A 24,151-nucleotide genomic window follows, 5' to 3' on the forward strand; every position below is an offset into this window, starting at 1 on the left:
TCACACCTTTATTGCTCTTGATAGACTCAAGATATAGGCATTCTGTCCATAATAGGGGTAAGTAAACCACCTGTGCATGTTTCATAGAAGCTGAAGGCACAACCAGGGATACAGTAACATCTGGCCCAGCACATAACATCACTGAGAGGGCTCAGAGGAAGTTCAACATCATGTTGATGATCCTGGATTTTACTTGGGAAGGAATAAGTCCAGGGGATTCAGAAAATGAAGTCATGTGAAGAAGGCCGGTTATTGGTTGGATCTTGGTCATCACTCTCGATGGTCAGTTGTGGGTCATATTCTTGGATTTCTTTTAGCAGCTTCTGGATTCGAGGATCAGATTCATCTATCTTCAACCTGGAGTTACAATGGGACAAAAGGAAGGTTTCTTGTTGCTTCAAGGAGATTCATTCCAAATGCCCAAGTGCCTGCAAGTCTCATACTTTAGAGCAGGGGCAGGGGCAATATTTACTGATTACTGTATGCTGCAAATCAGGGTTCCATATTGATTTGGTAGGGAAAGAGAATACCAGGTTAATGTTGTAATGCTTTTGCATGGTTGAATGATCTTGGGTGATCTCGTATCATGTTTGGAGAGATGGAATTGATTGATACATCCAGGATTTAATTCTAATACCTGCCTACTACACAGCTCACTTTGGTAACTTCTATTTCGTGGACCCAGGACAAGACACACACACGTGAACCAAGGCAGTCAGACAAGATTTTGTCCCCCCTTTGCTACATGATATAGCTGACCAATACCTTTTATTTGACTTGTGATAATAGCAGCCTCATTTGTGGAATTCACCTTTTGGTATTCATCTCTGTGATATGGAGATGGGGAACAGAGTGAGGACAAAGCAAGAGGGAATAATTAAAGCAAAATATGTATAAAAGTAAGAGATTGAAGATATTAGCTGTCATGTTTCTTGCTGGCATTATAGTTCTGGTTTTGCTAGGGTATATATATATATTTTTTTTTCTAAAGTCATCTCTATACCCAATGTGGGGCTTGAACTTATGGCCTTGAGATCAAGAGCACATGCTCTACTGACTGAGCCAGACAGGTGGCCTGGTTTTGCTAGAATATTAATGAATTTTTGTTTTGCTGTTTAAGATTCATAAAATATCCACACAATAAACCTTCAGTTAGAAGTTCCGGAGGTCTAATGTATAGCACAATGACAATAATACTGACAAGTATACCTGAAACTTGCTAGGATAGTAGATCTTAAGTGTTCTCACCACACACATGTATACACAAAAGGTAACTTATATGAAGTGATGGATGTATTAATTAGCTTGATTATGGTGATAATGTTACAATGTTTACATATACCAAAATCACAATAAAAATAACTTCACTTAAAGTAAGGACCAACGAGCTTCAAAATATTTTCAACATGACCCTCCAAGGTCAGATGCAATTGTGTCTATTTGTGATTGTTGGAGGTTGGTCATGGTCTGCTGTAGAAGCACAGGATTAGTTCCTATAGTCAATTTGTGTCTGGTCAAGTGATAAAGGAATCAGAAACAGGGTGTGAACCACACCAGGACTAAGAATGAGGTATGATGGTAGGGCTCTTTGATTCCAAGCAAGAGGAAAAGACTCCAGTTAACTTAAAATAATATCTTAGAAGGATACGGGGTAGATGAAAAAGTCAAAGAACTAAAAATCAAATTCTGAATCCAGGATCTTCATGCCTGTAAAGGATCTGTGATTCAGGAAGGCCCCCCCTCCCCCGCCCCTGCCCTTGAATGGCTCATTTTGAGATTCAAAGACTCAGGAAAGAACATCTAAAGAAACAGCTACAATATTGTCTCTAGGGCTTTACACCTAGATTAAAAGTCACTGATATTACATAAAGTGAGAGGACTAGCTCACCAAAAAGGGGCTAAACACAGAAACAAATGTCAGAGTCTATAAATCCCTTCTTTTGACTAGCAAGCTACCTGTTGAGTACATATATAATCTGTTCCTTCTACATAATTATCATTTCAAGCCATTGGTTGTCTACATTGCATCTGAGTATTTCTTTTTGTTTGTTTTTGCATCTGAGTATTTAAACAAGCTTGGGTAAGACCAAGAAAAGTTGTACTGTTCTTTGTTGCCATGGTAGCAAGTAGACAACACAGGTCAATAGCAACTTGCTTTGATGAACAACAGAGGACAGACTCCTTTCATTCAACAGTGGACTCACTCCACAGAACATGCCTTTAAGGTGGACCAATTGCTAGACCTCTGTAACTAATACAGCCCCAACACAAACTCTTTTTCAGAATACTGCAGGAGAGCTGCAGTCTGATTTTCCTAACATGACAATGGCTGGCCACCATAACTCTCCATTCTCTTAGAGAAGTCCTAGTCCAGATTCTTTTTTTTAAAATTTTTATTTATTTATGATAGTCACAGAGAGAGAGAGAGAGGCAGAGACATAGGCAGAGGGAGAAGCAAGCTCCATGCACCGGGAGCCCGATGTGGGATTCGATCCCGGGTCTCCAGGATTCCGCCCTGGGTCAAAGGCAGGCGCCAAACCGCTGCACCACCCAGGGATCCCTGTCCAGATTCTTGATTTCAGACTAGGTTTGGGTCTCACCCTTCGGCTCATCTTTTTTTTTTTTTTTTTTTTTAAGATTTTATTTATTTTTTCATGAAAGATATAGTGAGAGAGAGGCAGAGACATAGGCAGAGAAGCAGACTCCATGCAGGGAGTCCGATGTGGCACTTGATCCCAGGACTTCAGGATCACACCCTGGGCTGAAGGCAGGTGCTCAACCGCTGAGCCACCCAGGCATCCCTCCTTTGGCTCATCTTACCGGCTAAAGCAACAGAAGAGACCAATGGGAGAATTATCAGGTGACCAAACATTAATGGATGAAGGCTGAATATTATTAGTAGTTGCCTACAACAATTCCTGTGGTTTGTGCTCCCCTTGCAAACCTACCATCATGGAGGAAAAACACTGAACAGCAGGAGGATCATACCTGAGTGTCCGGAGGGAGGAACAGTGAAGTTTCAAGGTATCACACAGCATCTTTATTCCACTATACCCCAAGGAATTCTGGCCCAGGTCCAGTGTGACCAGGCTCTGATTTCTGCCAAGGGCAGATGAGAGGATTTCAGAGCTGAAAGGAGTGATGGCACATCCCCACAACCTATAGGGGAGACACAAAATTAGGTCATTCAACCAATGTTTACTGATACCATCCTATATGCCAGACATACGCCTGGGTGTTGGGTATCCAACAGGGAACAAGAGAAGTCTCTTCCCTCTGAGCTCATGTGCTAATAGGAAACAGATATATGTGGTGTGCCATATCCAATAAGGGTCATGAAAGGCAAAAGGAGAATTGGGGGATGCTCACTACAATAGTTGACCTATAGGTCAATATGAAGACCTCAGGGGTGAAGAGAATGAACCATAGAGAGATCTGGAGTAGGAGTTCCTCAGGCAGAGAAATAGCTTATGCAAAGGTCCTGAGGTCATGGAGGATTATCATGTAAAACAATATCAAGACAGCCAGCTTGAGAGTGAACCAGGGAGGGTTGTAAGAGATGAGGTCACAGATAAGAGGGAGCCATTTCACAAAAGGCCCTTAGGCCATTGTAAACTTCAGATTTTACTTGGGACGAGATGGGGAACCACTGGAGATTTTGACCAGAAGCATGACAAGAGTTGAAAAACTGTAGGGGAGTAGAGATGGCAGATTCAGACCAGCCGTAGGCTATACAACAACCCAGAAGTTACCAGGAGATGTAGGGGTACGAAAACAGATTCTAGATATCAGGAAGATAGTAGCCGGATTTTAAAAAGGCTTGGATTTGACATTTGAAAGAAGGAATTAAGGATTTCATTCTGGAAGGGAAGGGAGAAGAAATGGGTAGGAAATATCAGAAATGGAGACAGAACATGAAGACTCCTAACTCTGGGAAACGAACTAGGGGTGGTGGAAGGGGAGGAGGGCGGGGGGTGGGGGTGAATGGGTGACGGGCACTGAGGGGGGCACTTGACGGGATGAGCACTGGGTGTTATTCTGTATGTTGGCAAACTGAACACCAATAAAAAATAAAATTATTAAAAAAAAGAATTCCCTAGGATTTAGAAGAGGCTAAACGCAACATCAAACATTTAGCATACTTCCTGGCACCCCGAATAACACACAAACATATTTCATTATCATAACCAACATTTCTGATGGATACAACCAACTCCATTTCCTAAAATGCAAAGCAAATTATGCCATAGGGAAGTCACAGCTCACTAGATACTTCCCCATGCCAGTATGCGTGTGTGGTTGAGAGAGCATCCTCCCTGCCATCATTAACATCACCACCCTCTTGCAAACAGGCACCTGCCATGAATGGTAACAATCAGAATTTTCCCACCTGTGAGCTCTAGGATTTATTCAGTTGGCATCCTCACCAATGCAAACTGTATTCGTGCTGGGAACTTTACAAATACTATTGTTTGGGTCTTGCTTGTGGAGCTCTCAATTTCAGAGGTCTGAGGTACAGCCTGGGTGTCAGGATTCTCAAAGCTGCAAGCATTTCTAGTATGTGGTAGAGGTTAAACGCCATGACTCTGCCTTACCTTCTTGTGCTGTAGAGGCCAGAAAACAAGCTGCCATCTGAGAGTTCTTTACAGGTAAAGTTCCAGATTCAAGTGTGTCTGAATGATGGTACCTAACTCATGCAGGATCGTGAGGCAGAACTGAGTTGAGGCCATTTATCTGCTTGTGGAGCTGACATTTTCTGCAGTGTTGAATTCTTACCACTCTGGAGGCTGGGATCTGAGGCAGCCATTCCTTCTTGATGCCATAAGTGTTGCATCTTTAACATGGTCCACAGGTTACCTTGAGATGACCTAGACTAGAAGCTATTCCTTTAACTATTCTAGTGAGTTTTCTCCCCCAGCTTTACTGACCTATAATTGACAAATAAAAGTCGTATGTATTTAAGGCATACAAAGATGATTTAATATAGGTACACACTGTGATCACCACAATCAAGTTAATTAACCCATCTGTCAACTCACATAATTCCTTTTAAAAAATGTGAGAATACTATTTGCTGAGATATTTTTTTATTGTTTAAAAATAGAAGTTTCTGGGGGGGGTGTGGCAAGATGGCAGAAGAATAGGGGTCCTCAACTCACCTGGTCCCACCAACTTACCTAGATAACTTTCAAAACATCCTGAACACCTACAAATTCTACCTGAGATTTAAAGAGAGAACAGCCTGAATGCTACAGAGAGAAGGGTTTTCACTTCTAGCAATAAATAAATAAATAAATAAATAAATAAATAAATAAATAAATAAATAATAGATAGATAGATAGATAGATAGATAGATAGATAGATAGATAACTAACTATCAAGTGGAGGAGGGGCACCATGAAGAGAGCCAGGCTAAAGTAAACCTGGGCAACCAAAGCCTCCAGGACAGGAAAGCCCAGTCCCAGAGAAGTGGAAATTTTAAAAATCTGCACTGGATTCTTCCCAGGCAGAAAAGTGTTTAGCAGGGAAATTGGGCAGAATCACAGGAGGAGCAGTGAAGCCTTCAGTTTCCCAGAGCCACTAGTAGCAGTGCGCCCAGGGAAAGTGCACCACAAAATGTGGACCGATCTCGGTAAAGATCTGGAGAGCACAGCCCACCGGACATTTGGGAGAAGTCACTTGGTTAGGCGGGGGCTCCAGACGGAGGGGTCTGTGCCCTGCTGCCTTCGGGAGCCACGCACCCCGGGAGTGGGATTCCAGCAGCACAGGCCCTGACCCCAGGGCACAAAGCCGACAAAGCCCATGATCCTGTGTTCCCCCAGGGACAGGTGGAAGCGGGGAGGGCACAAGACAGCAAGAACTCTCCTGCCACTGGGCACCACTGGGCACCACTGGGCACCACACACCACGGCCGAGCTCCCTAAAGGGCTGCAGCCTGCGCTTGGCTGGACCCAGGAGCAGTTCGGAGGGGCTCGGGCAGAGCCTCCACGCAGAGGAGCGATTCCAGCAGCCAGGCCCCGGAGCCCAGGGTGCCAGGGACACAGCCCAAGATCCGGTGCTTCCCAACTCCCCGCTCCCCGGGACAGGCAGAAGCCAGGAGGGCACAGGACAGCAAAGACATTCCTGCCACCAGGCGACCCGAGCTGTGCAGATCAGCGGCCCCCGCCCCGGGAGCATCCAGGCCCTGCAGACTGAGAGCACCGGTAGTTACTGCAGGAGCTGACTCTAGAGCTGGAGAGCTGGCCGCCTCCACTGTTGTTGTTCCTCTTGGGGCTTCACAGGATAAACAACCCCACTGAGCTTCACAGTGGCCTCACAGGATAAACAGGTTAAACAAATTTCCAGAGTCGGGCACCAGGCAGGGGGCCGAGCAGCTCCCCCAGGTGCTCACACCTGAGACTCAGCATAGCAGGCCCCTCCCCAGAAGACCAGCTAGACAAACAGGGGAAAAGCAAGTTATTGACCAAGCAGCACTGGAAAGTTCCAGGGGAAGTCGAGGGATTTACAGTATATAGAATCAGAGGATACTTCCCCTTGGTTTTTGCTTTCTATTTGCTTCCCCCCCTTTTTTCTCGTCCTCTTCTTCTTCTTTCTTTTTTCTCTTCTTTTTCTCCTTTTCCCAGTACAACTTGTTTTTGGCCACTCTGCACTGAGCAAAATGACTAGAAGGAAAAATTCACCTCAAAAGAAAGAATCAGAAACAGTCCTCTCTCCCACAGAGTTACAAAATTTGGATTACAATTCAATGTCAGAAAGCCAATTCAGAAGTACAATTATACAATGGAATATTACTCAGCCATTAGAAACGACAAATAAAAAAAAAAAAAAAAAAAAGAAACGACAAATACCCACATTTGCTTCGATGTGGATGGAACTGGAGGGTATTATGCTGAGTGAAATAAGTCAATCTGAGAAGGACAAACGTTATATGGTCTCATTCATTTGGGGAATATAAAAAATAGTGAAAAGGAATAAAGGGGAAAGGAGAAAAAATGAGTGGGAAATATCAGAAAGGGAGACAGACCATGGAAGACTCCTAACTCTGGGAAACGAACTAGGGGTGGTGGAAGGGGAGGTGGGTGGGGGGTGACTGGGTGACGGGCACTGAGGTGGGCACTTGACGGGATGAGCACTGGGTGTTATTCTATATGTTGGCAAATTGAACACCAATAAAAAATAAATTTATAAAACAAATTTGTTCCAATCTCTTGTATTAGAGCTGGGGGGATTTCCTATATAATATTTTATTTCATATACAGATTAAAATAAAAAAAACATAACTTACCATAGGCATTTGAGGTTACACATTGGGTTCTTCAAAGCCTCACACAGAAACTTCAGTCCAGTAATCCCTATGTGATTCAGCCCCAGATCCAAGTGGGTAAGGTTTGAATTTTGCTGGAGAAGTGTTGACAGATGATTGCAGCCACCACTGGTTATGCTGCAATACCAAAGCCTAGAAATCAATCACATGAAGAAAGTAAACTCTGAGTCTTCCCTGAGGAGATACACCAAAACCAATGTTGTTGACCTCAAGCTGCAGGATTTAGACAAGCTTTCAGACAATGGGACATGGAAATGAAATCATGGCAAAGTTATAATCACTATATAAGCAATTATGTAGGCTATCCCATCCCCTCCAGATGTAGGTGTCTACATGCTGATCCACACTCACCCAACCCCACTCCATACATGCAAAGATGTCTATGTGATAATCCCTGGTCCCTGTGAATATGTTATGTTACATACAAAGGGGACTTTGCAGGTGTGGTTGAATAAAGGATCTAGGAGGTGGGGAGATTATCCAGGTGAGCCAAGGTAATTACAAGGATCCTTATAAGAAGGAGAATGAGAGTCAAAGCCAGCAGGGGGGAAAGGTGATGAGAAAGACAGAAGGACATTTGAAGACACTATGCTGCTGGCTTTGGCCATGAAGGAAGGGACCATGAGCCAAGGGATGCAGGCTAGAACTGTAGAAGGCCACGAAATGGCTTCTTCCCTGAAGACCTCAGAAGAAACACAGCCTGGTAGACACCTTGATTTTAGCCTAGTGAAACCCATTTTGGACTTCTGGCATCCAGAACTTTAAGACAATGAGTTTGTGTTGTTTTAAGCTTTTTAATTTGTGACAATTTGTTACAAACTATTATAAAAACAGTTAGGGAATCAATACAAGTGGTACATATTCTTTCTACCCTAATTATGGGGCAGAGAATATCTATCTTGCCCTGGCTTGCAACTTCTATTAGGGGAAGGCTGGTGAGTGGGTGGAACTTCATACTATTTTAGTGCTTGGGGGCTGAGATAGTGGGGTAAAATTCTTTCTTCCACCTTTCTCCAACCACGACTGAATGCTTTGTGAAATTTTAAGTGAGTGAGTTTTTGGATACTGTGTATCTTAAGGCATATTCTAGGTTAAAACTAGTTTATAGGAAATGCAGTTACCGTCAATGGTGATTTTGTAGATGGCAAGAACACTGGAGATGTTAACACTGAATAGAATCTGAGTAGAAATAGTTAATGCAGCTGTATTCTTTTCTCAAAATTTGTCCTATGATTTTAGTGTTTTTAATGAGCTTGTTGGCATAACTCCATCTACCTGCCAGTTGCAGGTAGAGCTTATGTTATGTGGCACTAAAAACATATATCTGCCCTATGACCCAGCAATTGCACTGCTGGGGATTTCCCCCAAAGATACAGATGCAGTGAAACGCCGGGACACCTGCACCCTGATGTTTATAGCAGCAATGTCCACAATAGCCAAACTGTGGAAGGAGCCTCAGTGACCATCGAAAGATGAATGGATAAAGAAGATGTGGTTTATGTATACAATGGAATATTAGCCATTAGAAATGACAAATACCCACCATTTGCTTCAACGTGGATGGAACTGGCGGGTATTATGCTGAGTGAAATAAGTCAATCAGAGAAGGACAAACATTATATGGTCTCATTCATTTGGGGAATATAAAAAATAGTGAAAGGGAATAAAGGGGAAAGGAGAAAAAATGAGTGGGAAATATCAGAAAGGGAGACAGAACATGAAAGACTCCTAACTCTGGGAAACGAACTAGGGGTGGTGGAAGGGGAGGTGGGCGGGGGGTGGGGGTGACTGGGTGTTGGGCACTGAGGTGGCCACTTGATGAGATGAGCACTGGGTATTATTCTATATGTTGGAAAATTGAACACCAATAAAAAATAAATTTATAAAAAAACCCTCCATCTACAGCCAGTTGCAGGTAGAGCTTATGTTATGTGGCACTAAAAACATGCATAAAACCCTGGAAATCAGCTACGTCCCCCAAATTCCTATGGAATATTGACACTATGTCTTGCTTTTTTTTTTTTTAACATCCTCTTGCCAGGTCTCATCAGATCTGTCAGTATCATACTTGGGGTATTCAGAGAAGCTATTAAATGCTTGCATCTGTGCTACTTGAATCCAGTATGCACATGCACACAAATAACTAGCATGGACTTACACCAGCATCTGTAGTTGACAGTCAGGGTAACTCAAGCCTTCACACAGAAGCTTTACCCCATCATCTCCCAGAGTGTTCTTTGCCAAACTCAGGTGCGTCAGCCTCTGGTTGACAATCAAAGCTGAAGAGAGCTCTTTGCAACAGGCTTCTGTAAGTTGACAGTTTTCCAACCTGCCAAAGCACCACACAAATGGTAAGAGGGTGAGAACATTTCCAAAACCCAATTTTCTTGGCTGTCCCTAAAGGCCAGAGGCCCCATCTATGGCTCATCTTGTGCTTAACATCTATAGCTCATCTATAGCATCTATAGCTCTATAGCTCTCATCATGTGCTTAACACTCAATCATGAAGGACAAGGATGAGGGAATGATAAGATGCATGAGCCACATACCTGGGACCAGAAATGGGAACCAGGTGTCCACATCAGTAGGAGGTCCCATATGGGTAGTCCAGCAAATCCAGATTTTACCCACTGCTCTTCCCTATGTGGCCCCAAACATAGGAAAAGAGATGCTCCCAGGGAGAGAGGCAGTACTTACGACAGTCTCTGCAGGAAGCATTTTGGGTGTCTCAGAGTTGTGCACAGCAACTTGGCACTCTCATCTGGGAGCTCATTGGCTGTGAGGTTCAGGCATGTCAGGGACTGGTTGATTTTGAGGGAGGAGGAGAGATGGGCCCATTGCTGAGTGGTGGCAGAACAAGATACCAACCTGCCAGAAGAATGGGAACACATTATTTTTTTTAAAGTATTTTTTTAACTTTTATTTATTTATGATAGTCTCACACACACACACACACACACACACACACACACACACACACACACACAGAGAGAGAGAGAGAGAGAGAGGCAGAGGGAGAAGCAGGCTCCATGCACCGGGAGCCCAACATGGGATTCGATCCCAGGTCTCCAGGATCGCGCCCTGGGCCAAAGGCAGGCGCTAAACCACTGCGCCACCCAGGGATCCCGGAACACATCATTCTTGATAACCAAACGCTTGATAACAGTCTCCAGGTTTACCCCTCATTTTACCACATTATGTCATGTCCTAGAATAAATTACATAGAGCAGTGGCAAAGTGTGATCCCTGGACCAGCTGCATCAGCATCATCTGGCAAGCAGTTAGAAACACAAATCCTCAGAAACTCCAGATGCAGAATCCACTGATTTCTGTTTTAGGGTGTCCTGCACCACCTCAATGATTCCTGGGCCACATAGTCAGAAGTTGATTCAGAAGATCTGGGTGAGGCCCAAGAATTTGTGTTTTAACAAGTTTCCAGGTGATGCAGCTGCTGCTGATCTGGAGACTGCATGTTGACAACTACTTAATTAGAAAACCACTCAATCGGGGGATCCCTGGGTGGCCCAGCGGTTTAGCGCCTGCCTTTGGCCCGGGGCGCGATCCTGGAGTCCCGGGATCGAGTCCCACATCAGGCTCCCGGCATGGAGCCTGCTTCTCCCTCCTCCTGTGTCTCTGCCTCTCTCTCTCTGTCTATGATAAATAAATAAATCTTTAAAAAAAAAAAAAAAAAAGAAAACCACTCAATCAAGCATATCAGGCAACAAGGTGCCCATACTCTATTACTGGAGAGAATTTTCTTACCATGGATGAAAGGAATTTCATTGGGACATTATGTGTATCATGGCCTTTCAAGTGGGGTTTTTTTTTTTTAAATGCTGATTCTGCCATTTACTGTATATGAACATGTGGCCAAATTACTTAACTTTATCAAAACTTATTTCCATCTTTATTTTTTTCATTATTTGGTACGGTTGTATTAATAACAAAAAAATTCCAAGGACCTAGAGGTATCACTAGGCCTTTATCCCACCCCATCCCCTTGCCCACCTCCCCCCTTCCACTACCCCTTGGTTTCCCAGAGTTAGGAGTGTTTCATGTTTTGTCACCCTAATTTTTCCCACTCATTTTCTGTCCTTTTCCCCATAATCCTGTTTACTATTTTTAATATTCCCTGTATGAGTGAAACCATAGAATGATTGACAGGAAATCAGAAATGTTGGAGAGGATATGGAGAAAGGGGAACCCTCTTGCACTGTTGGTGGGAATGTGAACTGGTACAGCCACTCTGGAAAACTGTGTGGAAGTTCCTCAGAGAGTTAAAAATAGATCTGCCCTATGACCCAGCAATTGCACTGCTGGGGATTTACCCCAAAGATACAGATGTGGTGAAACGCCAGAACACCTGCACCCCAATGTTTATAGCAGCAATGTCCACAATAGCCAAACTGTGGAAGGAGCCTCGGTGTCCATCGAAAGATGAATGGATAAAGAAGATGTGGTCGATGTATACAATGGAATGTTACTCAGCCATTAGAAACGACAAATACCCACCATTTGCTTTGATGTGGATGGACCTGGAGGGTATTATGCTGAGTGAAATAAGTCAATCGGAAAAGGACAAATATTATATGGTCTCATTCATTTGGGGGGATATAAAAATTAGTGAAAGGGAATAAAGGGAAAGGAGAGAAAATGAGTGGGAAATATCAGTGAGGGTGACAAAACATGAGAGACCTAACTCTGGGAAATGAACAAGGGGTAGTGCAAGGGGAGGTGGGTGGGGTGTTGGGGTGACTGCGTGATGGGCACTGAGGGGGGCACTTGATGGGATGAGCACTGGGTGTTATGCTGTATGTTGGCAAATTGAACTCCAATAAAAAAAGCTGAAAAAAGAGAAAAGTATAAATCAAAAGGTAATAAAATTTTTAAATTTATAAATAAAGGTATAAATTAAAAATTTATAAAGTTGGAATAAAACATAACAAAAGAAGACGTGGTCTATGTATACAATGGAATATTAGCCATTAGAAGTGACGAATATCCACTATTTGCTTCAATGTGAATGGAACTGGAGGGTATTATGCTGAGTGAAGTAAGTCAGTCAGAGATGGACAATCATTATATTTCCATCTTTAAATTGGAAACAAGTCATACCCTCATGTTGAGTGTTTATTAAAGTTGATATTCACATGAGGTGCTAAGTGGACTATGTACCAGAAAGCTAAACTTAAATAAAATTCAACAAAACACTTTCTTCTCTCAGAGTCTAAGCTACGATAGAGGAACCAGGGATGCCTGGGTGGCTCAGTGGTTGAGCATCTGCCTTTGGCTCAGGTCATGATCTCGGGTTCCCAGGATCAAGTCCCACATCGCGACTCCCTGCAGGGAGCCTGCTTCTCCCTCTACCTATGTCTCTGCCTCTCTCTGTCTCTCATGAATGAACAAAATCTTTAAAAAATTATTAAAAAATAATAGAGGAACCAAAGTTAACCTGGGCATTGGAACACAATAGAATATCTAATGGCTTCCAATAAAATAAGCCAAATTTATACAGAGTCTCCTCCTTCCATTTTGGGTGTCCATTACTCCTTAAGAAACAAGCTAATGACCAAAATCTTCAAATTGCACACTTTCTTTTCCTGATTATTCTTCACAGGAAAAAGAAATGAAGGCCATTAGTAATAGTCAATTATGACAGTGGCTACTATCAATAACGCAACAATGAATACATGTGTGCTTAGACTTTGTTTCAGTCAGTCCTCAAACCCCTGGGATATGTGCAATACTCCATCCTACTGATGGGGATAAGACCTAATTAAATAGCCCAAGACCATACCAGCATAGGCAGAACACCACCACCAAGACCAACAGATCACCTTAAACTGTGTTCCTATTATCAAATGTGGTCAAGCGAGGATCAATGGAACCCCATGATGAGTAATGACAATACTCACCAGAGCTATCATGTGGAGAATATCCCAAGGGGAGATCTTTCAACCCAGAGGACTACCAAGAGAAGGAAAATCTGTTGCTCCCAAAGTATCTTTGCCTGGACAGAGGATACTGGACAGAATCTGGTATTCTGAATCATGACAGGAGAAACAAACCATAAACCAATTCTCTCTGATAGAGGATGGTATCCAGTCTCCAACCATTTTTTTTGGACTCAGGCCTGTTGTGGATGGTTGCCCAGGTTGCTCAATGATCAGTACAAGGGGAAACTAAAGTCTAGCCCATTTTCTGTTCTGTGGCATGTGCCTGGAGGAGTACAGTTTCTAATCAGAATAAGGGATTTCCCCACCCCTCCTACTTTATTCAAAATTGCTATATAGGCTTGTAGGAACTCTGTTCACATGCTGGAAGTTTTCAGTGATGGTGAGATATACCTGAGGTATTGCAGATTACATTTTGGGTGTCTCAAGATTTCACACAAAATGGGAAGCATATCATTCTGGTCATTTCCTTGGAGAGTCAGATGCGTGAGAGTCTCATGACCACCAAAAGCAATGCAGAAGTTTCTATAAGCGTCTGCTGGGAAAATATTTTTGAGGCTAGGGAAAGGATAAGAAAGGTGAAATCTTGCATTTATATATACATGAGAACAAAGGGCTGCAACAGTTTTAAACACTGGAAACTTTGTTCATATTTTTCACCTCCATTGAGGTGTGGTCACAAACTGTATATATTAAAGTGTACAATTTAATGTTTTGATATATTACTACCTTGTGAAATCATCCCCGTAATCAAGCTAGTGAATATACCTATCAATTCACATAATCACCATTTTCCTTTTTGTGTCTGTGTGGCAAAAACACTTGAGATCAAGTCTTTTAGCAAATTTCAAGTATACAATGCAGGATTGTTAACTGTTGTCTCACCAGTGCACAGTTAGGTCTCCAGAACTCACTCATTTTGCTTTAACTGAAACTTGGTGCTGCTTGACTGAGATCTAATTTTAGAAACTATTGGAAGTTCCATACTTTCATGATCTCAAACTTTTGGAAAAGAGAAGTTGGTCATGAACATTGTTTCAGACAAAAGCTGTTCTATGGCTTTTTGAAATAAATAAGGAACGGTGGTAGTTTTTTTCCCTGAAGTATTACCAATGGGCACATTTCAGGAGTGCTACGTCCTGCTCAATATCTTGCATTTAGAATCAGGATTGCATAGCTGGTGAAACACAAGTGAGCATAAACATCTCCTTCTTTCTCTGCATTGAGAAAGAAACCTATGAAAGAGGACATCTGTGTCTGGAGGAGGTCTCCCTGGTCCCGAAGCCTACTTTGTTGACTAAATCATGTTTTCTCTCCTTCTCTAAACATCTCCAGCAGCCTGCCCACGTGTAAGCCTTGCAGGACTTTCCTAGTACGTGAGCTGCACAGAGGAGCTCCGCAGGAGGACTCTGTCATAGGTGGATAGGGCACACTCTACTCTTGATTACAAGTATTTAACTTGTGTACTTACCTTTTTCTGGAGCTTCTGAACCCCATCATTTCTTCCCAACTTCATTCAACTACATAGATTTTGGGATCATATTCCCACCCAACCCAGGCCCCAGGCCTGGGACACAGCACACTGATACCATCTCTCCAGTGGTGCTCCTAGTTAGGAGTGATTTTGTAATCTCCTCCTCCCCAGGACACCTGACAAAGTCTGGAGACATTTTAGGTTGTCACAACTAGGGTGTGGATGCCACTGGCATTTGGAAGGTAGAGGCTGGAACTGCTGCTAAAAAATCCTATGATGTGCAGGAGCCCAACCCCAGTGTTAGCAGAGGCTGAGAAATCCTGCTTTACACATAGTCCTATGGTTGTCTTAAAGGGATTAAAGCTGCCCCCAGGATCTGGATGTTCCTCATAGTGTTTTGTAGTCATCCCAATCATATTTCACACTGTATTAAAATTACTTTATCAGAAAAAGTGGAATAGTGCTTGCCAAGGGCTGTGGAGAAGGGATCATGGGGAATTACTGTTTACTGGGGACAGAGTTTCAGTTTTGAAGAGTCCTGGAGATGAATGGTGGTGGTGGTTGCATACTTACACATTTAAAGTGCATAACTGTGCACTTAAGAATGGTTAAGATGGGATGGGATGTCTGGGGGCTCAGCAATTGAGTGCCTGCCTTCAGCCCAGGATGTGATCCTAGAGTCCCAGAATTGAGTCCCACATGGGGCTCCCTGCACGGAGCCTGCTTCTCTCCCTATGTCTCTGCCTCTCTCTGTGTGTGTCTCTCATGATAAATAAAATTTCAAGAAAAAAAGAATGGTTAAGTTTTATGTTATACCACAATAAGACATTGGAAAAAATTACTTCATATGCTTCAGTAGACAAATGTATGGTATGGACCATCTCAACTTCTTATGTCTTGAATGCCCAGTTGGATTCTGGAAAAGGAATTCAAATATTGCTCCAATAAAAATGGAGCCTTAAAAATGTAAGGAGCTTGGTTATGCCCTAGGGGTTTTCATCCAGGGGTTAGCTTCTACTTACACCACTTTCTGAAGATTATGGGTAGCAGAGGTTATTTTTTCACAGAGAATTCTCACAGATGAGGCACTAAGGAAGCTCTGACTGATGTCTAGAAATATCAGGTTTTTATTTGAGTCAAACATGGAACAGAAGTCTATCCAGAAAGGAAGCACGTGTTGATCATTCTGGGACCTGTTGGGAAAAGGCAAAGGAAGGAATTTACCAAAGATTGCTGGAGAGAAAATATAACATTTGTCCAACATCATGAAGATATTTAGGGTTGCTCTGGGCACACACTCCTAGTAAATAGAACTCTAAAAGTCAGATGATTTAATGACTTAGTGTCACTATCAGACAATTCATCACCTAAGACATGTCACTGGAAAAAGAACTCAAATTTCTTGCACAACAATCTTACAGAGGGTTAGAATAAGCCAAAATTCTTTTTTTTTGTATATTTTTAAATTGGAGTTCAATTTGCCAACATATAGTATAACACCCAGTGCTCTAAGCAGATCATTGATAACTGAATGGGGAAAACAAAATCAAAGGAAGACAAACCAAAAAAAAAAAAAAAAAAAAAAAAAAAAAGGAAGACAAACCACAAGACACTCTTAACTCCGGGGAAAAAACTCAAGGTTGCTGGGGGGGAGGGGAGTAGAGGGATGGGGTGACTGAGTGATAGGCATGAAGGTAGGCACGTGATGTGATGAGCACAGGATGTTATATGGAGCTGATGAATTATTGAACACTACATCTGAAACTAATGATGTACTATACGTTGGCTAATTGAACTTAAATTTTAAAAAGGGGGAAAAATAAAATAAGTGACCTTATTGTAAAACTTGAAGCAACAGGAGGAAGACAAGTTGTGATAAACCTAGTTGTGACTTTCAAAGAGTCTGGTCTATATGCCCTGGGGAAAGAAATCTGTGTAGGGTTAGTGCAAGTGTCTTATCAAGATGAGATAATCAAGCCATTGCATAGAACCAAACCAAGATTAAAAAGAAAAATAGAGGGATCCCTGGGTGGCGCAGCGGTTTGGCGCCTGCCTTTGGCCCAGGGCGCGATCCTGGAGACCCGGGATCAAATCCCACGTCGGGCTCCCGGTGCATGGAGCCTGCTTCTCCCTCTGCCTATGTCTCTGCCTCTCTCTCTCTCTCTCTCTCTCTCTCTCTCTCTGTGACTATCATAAATAAATAAAAATTAAAAAAAATAGAGACTATTTGACTTGGGGATCTTGGATGGGATAGAGAGAGGATGCTATTTATGCAATTTTATTTTCATTCAAAGGAGCTCTTTGACAACCCTCCTGTAGAAGAAAGATTTAGATAAACTAGCATGTGGGCCTGTGTAAACACTTGGATGAGAGAAGAAACAAAATCAGGACACTGATGAAGGGATAAGGTCTGTGGACTGCTGGTGATCTTTGAAGCGGTGAAATGTTCATGCCTAGCTGTCATGGTCATAATGCTTCCTGGGGTAACTCAAGTTCATGGCTCTCTGTTAAGTGGGGAAGGAATGTGAAGGAAAAATTAAGGGAATATGTAAAACAGACATAACCACCAGGAAAGCAGAGAGGGTATTTTATTCTGGCCCCATGAATATACATGAGTATTTCAGATACTGATTTTGGATGGTGACCTAGGGTTGAGAAAGAGGTGAGCTGATAAGATAAACAGCAGTATGTGTGTGTGTGCCCTACATAGGACCGTGAGCAGTGATCTTGGATTGTGACCAAGAGAGAACGTCATAAACCAGTAGACGAGTTCTAATCCCACACAAGCACCCTTTTCTGAAACCAGGATCTTCATGCCTAACATGAAAGACTGTACGTTTCCAGTAGCCACCAGGTGAGAAACAGTATTTGGAAACTGTATGAGCTCAGTTAATGTTACTCGAGCCTACATCAAGAATAACAAAGCCTCATGACTGACTGGGGTCATCTCATGATGTCACTGGTATTGGGTGAGGTGCCCATGATAGGACTCGCCATGATCACGATGGGGTGAAGCTTTGAAACCTTGTTGAATCAATCTCTGACTTTACATCTTTAATGCTTTTCTGTCTGTTGTGCCAAATGGAACAATCCCATACAAACAGGCAACCTGGACAACCAACATGTGGACTGAAATAAGGTCAAGCCATTTGCAAAAATTGCTCAGCTAAAGAAAAAAAAAAGGAGGCAGGTTTCAAAACAAGGTCTGGTTCCAAAGAAAGATCCCATCCCTAATCCGAACATTGTGTTCCCCACCTTGAAGAGCAAGCTAGCAGAAGAAATTCTGGCAAGAAGAAAATTCTGATCCTATGCCAAGGGAGCGGGGGGACACTCTGCCCTGTTTCTAACGCAGGGGATGAGGCTGAAAAAGCAAGCTAACAGAGTGAACAGTGAGGATTCTTACCGGTCAGCCTGGTCCTCTGATTCTGACACAGCATCATTCTCCAGAAACATCCCCTTTTCTATCTGCAGCCACATTTTCTGCAAGCTTTCACAATGCTTGAGGCAAAAGGATGCATGCATGATGTCTGAGGTATCTTTGAAAACCAGGGACACTTCTGTCACCTGGACCATGGCTTCCTTCACAAGCTGCTCCTCCTGGGATTCATAGAGACAGTGCAAAGTCTCCTTCGTGTCTGTCACCGAGGAGAAGGGTCTGTTCTCAGGAGACCCTACCCTGCATTCCAGCAGTTCCTGCTTGACCTTGGTGGACACCAGGCAGCCAAAAGTCATCCCCAGCTCCCTGGCCCTCTTTTCATTGGTGAGGCCAAATAGGAAGTGCCCCACCGGGGCTAGGTAGGGGTTCTTGAGTCCTTCTTCCTTGGAGAGGAGCCTCTGCACATTCCCAGCATCCCAGCTAGGGCTTCCTGCTGGAAGGTCTTGGTGGTCCTGGCTCCCCAGAATGTAGAGGGCAGCGGCCAGGAACTGCTGGACACTCAGGTGGAGGAAGCAGTAGCAGCCCTCACAGTCTCTGCTCTTCTGGAGGATATTCCTGTTCAGGAAAGGGTGCAGGTCAGACTCATGCACACCCAGCCTGAGCAGGTCATGTCCATCAAACACTGAGGTCTGTGTCCACACGCCCTCAGTGGCCAGCAGGCACAGAGCGTGCAGAGTAGACCTGAGGTGCAGCCCCAGACAGCTGCCCTGCGCGGGCGCAAACTGGCTGCAGAGGAAACGCAGCAACAACGATGTGGTGGTCTGGCAGGTGGGGCCAGGGTCCTCACCCTCGTCCATCTGCAGCTTCAGGCAGGTGCACACCATCCAGCACACAGCGGGTGCCGCGCCCATTTGGAACAGTGTTGCATTGCTCTTCATCAGGTGGAAAGCACGCAGCGCCTGAGCCTCCTCTCCAAAGTGTCTCAGGAAATACGCCTTCCTGTCACACTCTGAGAGCCCCTCGATCTCCACGAAGAGTGGCTGCTCCACCATGAGCCGCAGCTCCCTTAGGGCCTCGGGCCGTGTGGTGACCAGTAGGGCGGCCGTGGGTAAGAGCTTTCTCTTCAGTAAGCTCCCCAGGAGGGTGGACGCAGGCCTCTGTGTCTTCCAGTCCACACACAGGTCGTGCACCAGCGCCTCCACCCCTGAGGGCACGCGCAGCTCCTCGAAAGCATCAATGACAAACAGGAGTTTCTGTGCCTGGGTCAGGACCTGTGCAAGGGCATCCTGCAGGTCTGGGGCACTCTGGGCCAGGAGTTCTATGAAGGAGCACATCCCCTTGCGGCTGAGCGCCTTGCAGCTGAGATAGAAGGCAGTGGGGCAGGTCTGTGCAAGGCTGTCCTCTGTCCAGTCCAGCATGCACTTCTTGGCCAGAGTGGTCTTCCCAACGCCCGCAGGACCATGCAGCACCACCGTGTGTGGAAATGGTCCTGCAAGCATTTTAGGATTACAGAATGGGATCAGTGTCTCATATTTCTGGGTGACAGTGTGAATGTTTTCACTGGCTCCAGGCCAAAAGTTCTTCTTCCACATTCGCTGGACCTTCTCTTTCAATATACTTATATACTTATCTTGTTTACCTTCAGTGATAAGAGGTTGGAAATAGGATATAGCTGGTTATTCATTAGGAAAAAAAAAATACCTGTGTCAAGTAAGAACATGATAATAGAGAAGTTATCAAGAACTACCTGACACTAAGCTCATCCAGGAAGATAGGATACAGACCTGGCTTTTCTCCTTTCAAACCTTCCTTTGCTTCTTCTGGATTTGTGACATCTTCTTCCTGTACTTGTGTAAATGCTGCAAAATACAAATTAAAGTGAGCATGACACAAAAATGTGAATTTCTTTTATCAGAGATACGGTGTTAAAGCTGGTTCCATGAAGTGCAGAATCTAATCTCTTAGAGATCTGTGGCAGGGGCGACAGATAGGTTTATAGAGATGAACAGAGCAAATGACATTCTAAACCAAGTTACATGCCTCTCCTCTGTGGAACTATAACAATAAACATTTGTTCTAATTGCTCTATCAAAAAATCAATGTGAGGAATATTACTCAGCCATTAGAAATGACAAATACCCACCATTTGCTTCAACGTAGATGGAACTGGAGGGTATTATGCTGAGTGAAAGAAGTCAATCGGAGAAGGACAAATATTATATGGTCTCATTCATTTGGGGAATATAAAAATAGTGAAAGGGAATAAAGGGGAAAGGAGAAAAATGAGTGGGAAATATCAGAAAGGGAGACAGAACATGAGAGACTCCTAGTTCTGGGAAACAAACAAGGGGTGGTAGAAAGGGAGGGGAGTGGGGAGAGGTGACTGGGTGACGGGCACTGAGGGGGGCACTTGATGGGATGAGCACTGGGTGTTATTCTATATGTTGGCAAATTGAACACCAATTAAAAACTAAATTAAAAATATCAATGTGATCTATCAAAACTACTTGTCTATCTTCCCCACTTGACTAGATATGCACCAGGATATCAGAAGATAGAGCTTCAACCCATTATGGCTGCTCAAGTATCTCAGTAAACAAGTGATGTCATGTTTGTGTGGAATGCCAGACAATTCCTGAGCATCTGCTCAAGGTAAATGGAAATGTGTGTATGCCAAGACTAGCGCATGAAGGTTCATGGTAGTATTATGTAAGGTAGTCAAAAAGCAGAAAAAAAACCTCAAACATCCATTCATTGATGATGGGCAATCAGCTGTGGCATATCCATACAATGGAATATAATTCTGTAATAAAAAGGGAGGATCAGGGCAGCCCGGGTGGCTCAGCGGTCTAGTGCCACTTTTGGCCCAGGGTGCGATCCTGGAGACCCGGGATCGAGTCCCACGTCAGGCTCCCTGCATGGAGCCTGATTCTCCCTCTGCCTGTCTCTCATGGAGATATATATATATATATATATATATATATATATATATATATATATATATATATATATATATTTTTTTTTTTAAAGGCAGATCAGGGATACACACAAAAATACGTACAAACTTCCAAAACATATGCTAAGCGATGAAAGATAGACACAAAAGATCACATACATCCAGAAAAGTCAAGTGTAGAGATGCAAAAACTAAAGTAATGGTCACCTGAAATTGGAGGACAGAGACCAGGGAGTGACCACATGTGGACACGAGGGAACTTTTTGGGGCCATGTAAACATTGTAAAATTGGGTAGTGGTGATGGTTGCAAAACTCTGTACATTTACTAAAAATTAGTAGTACACATAAAATGAGTGAGATTTATGGATAGGTAAGTTGTATTTCACTAGGGCTATTGACAAAAATACTATCAGGCTGACTTGAGCAACTCATTTACATTAAACTGACCACAGTGCTGGTTGAGGCAAGTCACCTACTGACAGCATATTTCAATGTTCTCATCTGGGAGTTGAGATTACTAAAGTCTGAGCATCTGAAATTGAAAAATTAAAGAGTAACTCCATACAGTACACCAATTTTCCGTGAACTGAAAGAATTCCAGTTCTCTTCAGTGGTCATTCCTCACTTTGTTGTTAAGTGAGGGAGGAAGGCATTTCCTCTGAGACAACTGATAACTATTAGTAGTGGAGAAAATGAGGTTGGGGAAATGGAGCTCCCAGAAAGGAAAGGGGGTGGAGAGAACACAACATGGTGGGGTATGTGTCGCTTGGCTTGTTCCAACTCTGGGTGTTCTAAGACCAACCTGAATCTTTTTCTTCTACATGCTCTGGGGGTTCTTCCAGGTTTGCACATTTTAGTTCTGTAGTCCTGGTGATCCCTGAGAAAAGAGGAGGCATTATAGTCCTGTAACTATGTCAGTACTTAAACTTCTGCCTAGGAGAGAGGACTTCAAGAATGCGCATGTTGACAACTGGGTCTCATACTTAAACCCCCAGTTACATAAAAAGGACATTAACCTGATCTTAGAGATAAAATTAAAATGTGTCAAGTTACTATCTCAGGCTTACATGTCTCTTCTGGCTTCCTATGGTTGCTTCCTGTGTAGTTGAGAACACACAGTGAGTGTTCAATGTCAAGGAGGTTTATGCAGAATAATCTCCAAAGGCTCAAGGAACCCTAAGACTGAGAAAAAGGCTGACCCAGTCCAGCTTGACAAGATATGGTTTATTAAGGGGACAGAAGTGTGTCTTGGGCAGCAGTAAGACTAGCATATCTCTGCAACCCTGGTTTTCATAATTTTTATGTATCTATCTAAAATGCTGGCACTTCGATTTATTGTCATTTTAAGAGTTGCTCATGAGATAGTACATAAAACCATGCAGTTAGAAGTCTGTGTGTATTCTAGTCTTGTAGCATGTCTGAACTGAATCAGCCATGTTTCAAATATGTGCTAACCACTTGTGGCCACTCTGTTAGGCAGCAGAGCCCTGGATTTTAAAAAACCTTGGGCGCACACAGGTGTCACGAGGAGCTTTCAAGAACCCCATACCTAGGGGAGACACAGGTCATTTAGCTAAATCAGTGTCTCTGGCGATAGGTTCTGGCCATTAGTATATATAAGTTCCTGAGGAGATTGCCCAGAACAGTGAAAGTTGGCAACCACTGACTTAAAACATGGTTCTCCACTCAAGTGACATTTGCCAGTGTCTAGAGACATTTTTGGTTGTTGCAAGTGAAGAGAATGTGCTGTTAGCTTCTAGTGGGTGGAGGTGCTGGGATGCTAGCACCAGGGTCCAAGAGATGTTGCTAAATATCCTGCAATGCAAAAGACAGCTCTTCATCCAGCTCCAAATGCTATTAGTGCTGGTCGAAGGGAAGGTAAGGGTTTCATTTGTGAGTGTGCATGAGGAAACATGAGTAGGAGCTAAAAACCAAACAGAGGGTGTGTAATAATTTAACACCTTGGATGTATGAGAGAATGGGATCCTGAATATCCTCCGGGAGCAGTCTTGGACAGGAGAAGGGATATAGAGTGAGGAGGCCAGGGGAGGTACACAATACCAGGACAGAGTAGAAATAGCTAGAATGGAAGACACCACTAGACTTTATGAAGGTCTAGCATTTGGGTTCAGGACAGGTGGCCTCTCCAGGGTTCAATGTTATGCCTACATATAAAAAACCCTGGAGGCTACTCCTCCTTCCTCCTAGGACACCATGTGGGCTTGTTTCTACTTACCCCTGAGCTCATCCTTTGCTCTCTCAGACAGATCGGTTCGGTTCATCTTGTCAAAAATCTGGATGGTCACCATCTCTACCCAGTGGCTGGGGCAGTGGTTGATAAGAATTTCTGCCAGCTGCTTCCCATCGGCCTCCTCTACCTCTGTCGCAGGGATGTGCTGTAATTCATCTTGTAGGGAAAGGGGCCTCAACAGAGACTTGAACTGGCTCAGCTCATCCTGGGCAAACTGTTCTAGAAGGGGCTGCAGGTTGAAACCCAGCTGTGCAGAAGGTTCCATCTTGTTCTACATGAGAGATCTGAGCTTTGGGCATTAAAGAAGAATAAGGGAAGAAATGAAAGAGAGCGAATCAGTATTCCTACTTCAAATGACAGTTGCCTCTGTGCCAAGAACTGGGCAATTATCACTGCCCAACCTGCTGCTTTAGGAACCAACTCCCAAAAAGAGAAAAAATTCACATAGAACTCCTTTAGTTTTTGTCTTGACACAGTGGTTCCCATTTTGAGAGTCTGGGATCCTTTAGAGAGTGTAAAAATTCCTGAGTGTAGGTAGGAAGTCCATGCAGATACATCTCCTGGACCTAGCAGATCATCTGTCAGCTTTTAGTAAATTTGGTATACAAATGAGCTAATGAGAACTACCCACTTTAGCTCTCCAGAACAACCTGACATGTCATTATCTTAATGTTTATGGACCTTGACTAAAGAACCATCTTGAGTTGAAAACATCTCAACAGAAACTCACTAAGAAGTTGAGTGGTACACCCGCTCAATTTACCATTGTTTACAAAGAGTCATTTTCTGACCTCAACAGACCTGGATTTGAAATT

General features: G+C 43.5%; 1 protein-coding gene across 1 annotated transcript; it reads right to left on the minus strand.

Moving 5' to 3' along the window:
- Positions 1–70: 70 nt before the first annotated feature.
- On the minus strand, positions 71–23,601 carry NLRP2 (NLR family pyrin domain containing 2). Its single transcript, XM_038527764.1, has 10 exons — positions 23,322–23,601; positions 19,913–19,987; positions 18,156–19,767; positions 15,775–15,945; positions 13,672–13,836; positions 10,022–10,192; positions 9,483–9,653; positions 7,286–7,456; positions 2,989–3,159; positions 71–357 (listed from the first exon to the last, which is right to left on the minus strand). Exons 1-10 carry the CDS (start codon positions 23,599–23,601, stop codon positions 219–221), a joined length of 3,126 nt encoding a protein of 1,041 aa, XP_038383692.1. The 3' UTR covers positions 71–218.
- Positions 23,602–24,151: the final 550 nt, after the last annotated feature.

Source organism: Canis lupus, chromosome 1 (assembly GCF_011100685.1).
Source record: "Canis lupus familiaris isolate Mischka breed German Shepherd chromosome 1, alternate assembly UU_Cfam_GSD_1.0, whole genome shotgun sequence".
Taxonomy (NCBI): Eukaryota; Metazoa; Chordata; class Mammalia; order Carnivora; family Canidae; genus Canis; species Canis lupus.

Coding starts and splice junctions, on each gene's coding strand:
- NLRP2 (XM_038527764.1), bottom strand. CDS start 23,601: ATGGAACCTTCTGCACAGCTGGGTTTCAACCTGCAGCCCCTTCTAGAA. Junction 19,768..19,912: donor TTTGAAAGGAGAAAAGCCAG/GTCTGTATCCTA, acceptor TTATCACTGAAG/GTAAACAAGATAAGTATATA. Junction 13,837..15,774: donor CATAATCTTCAGAAAGTGGT/GTAAGTAGAAGC, acceptor TCCTTTCCCTAG/CCTCAAAAATATTTTCCCAG.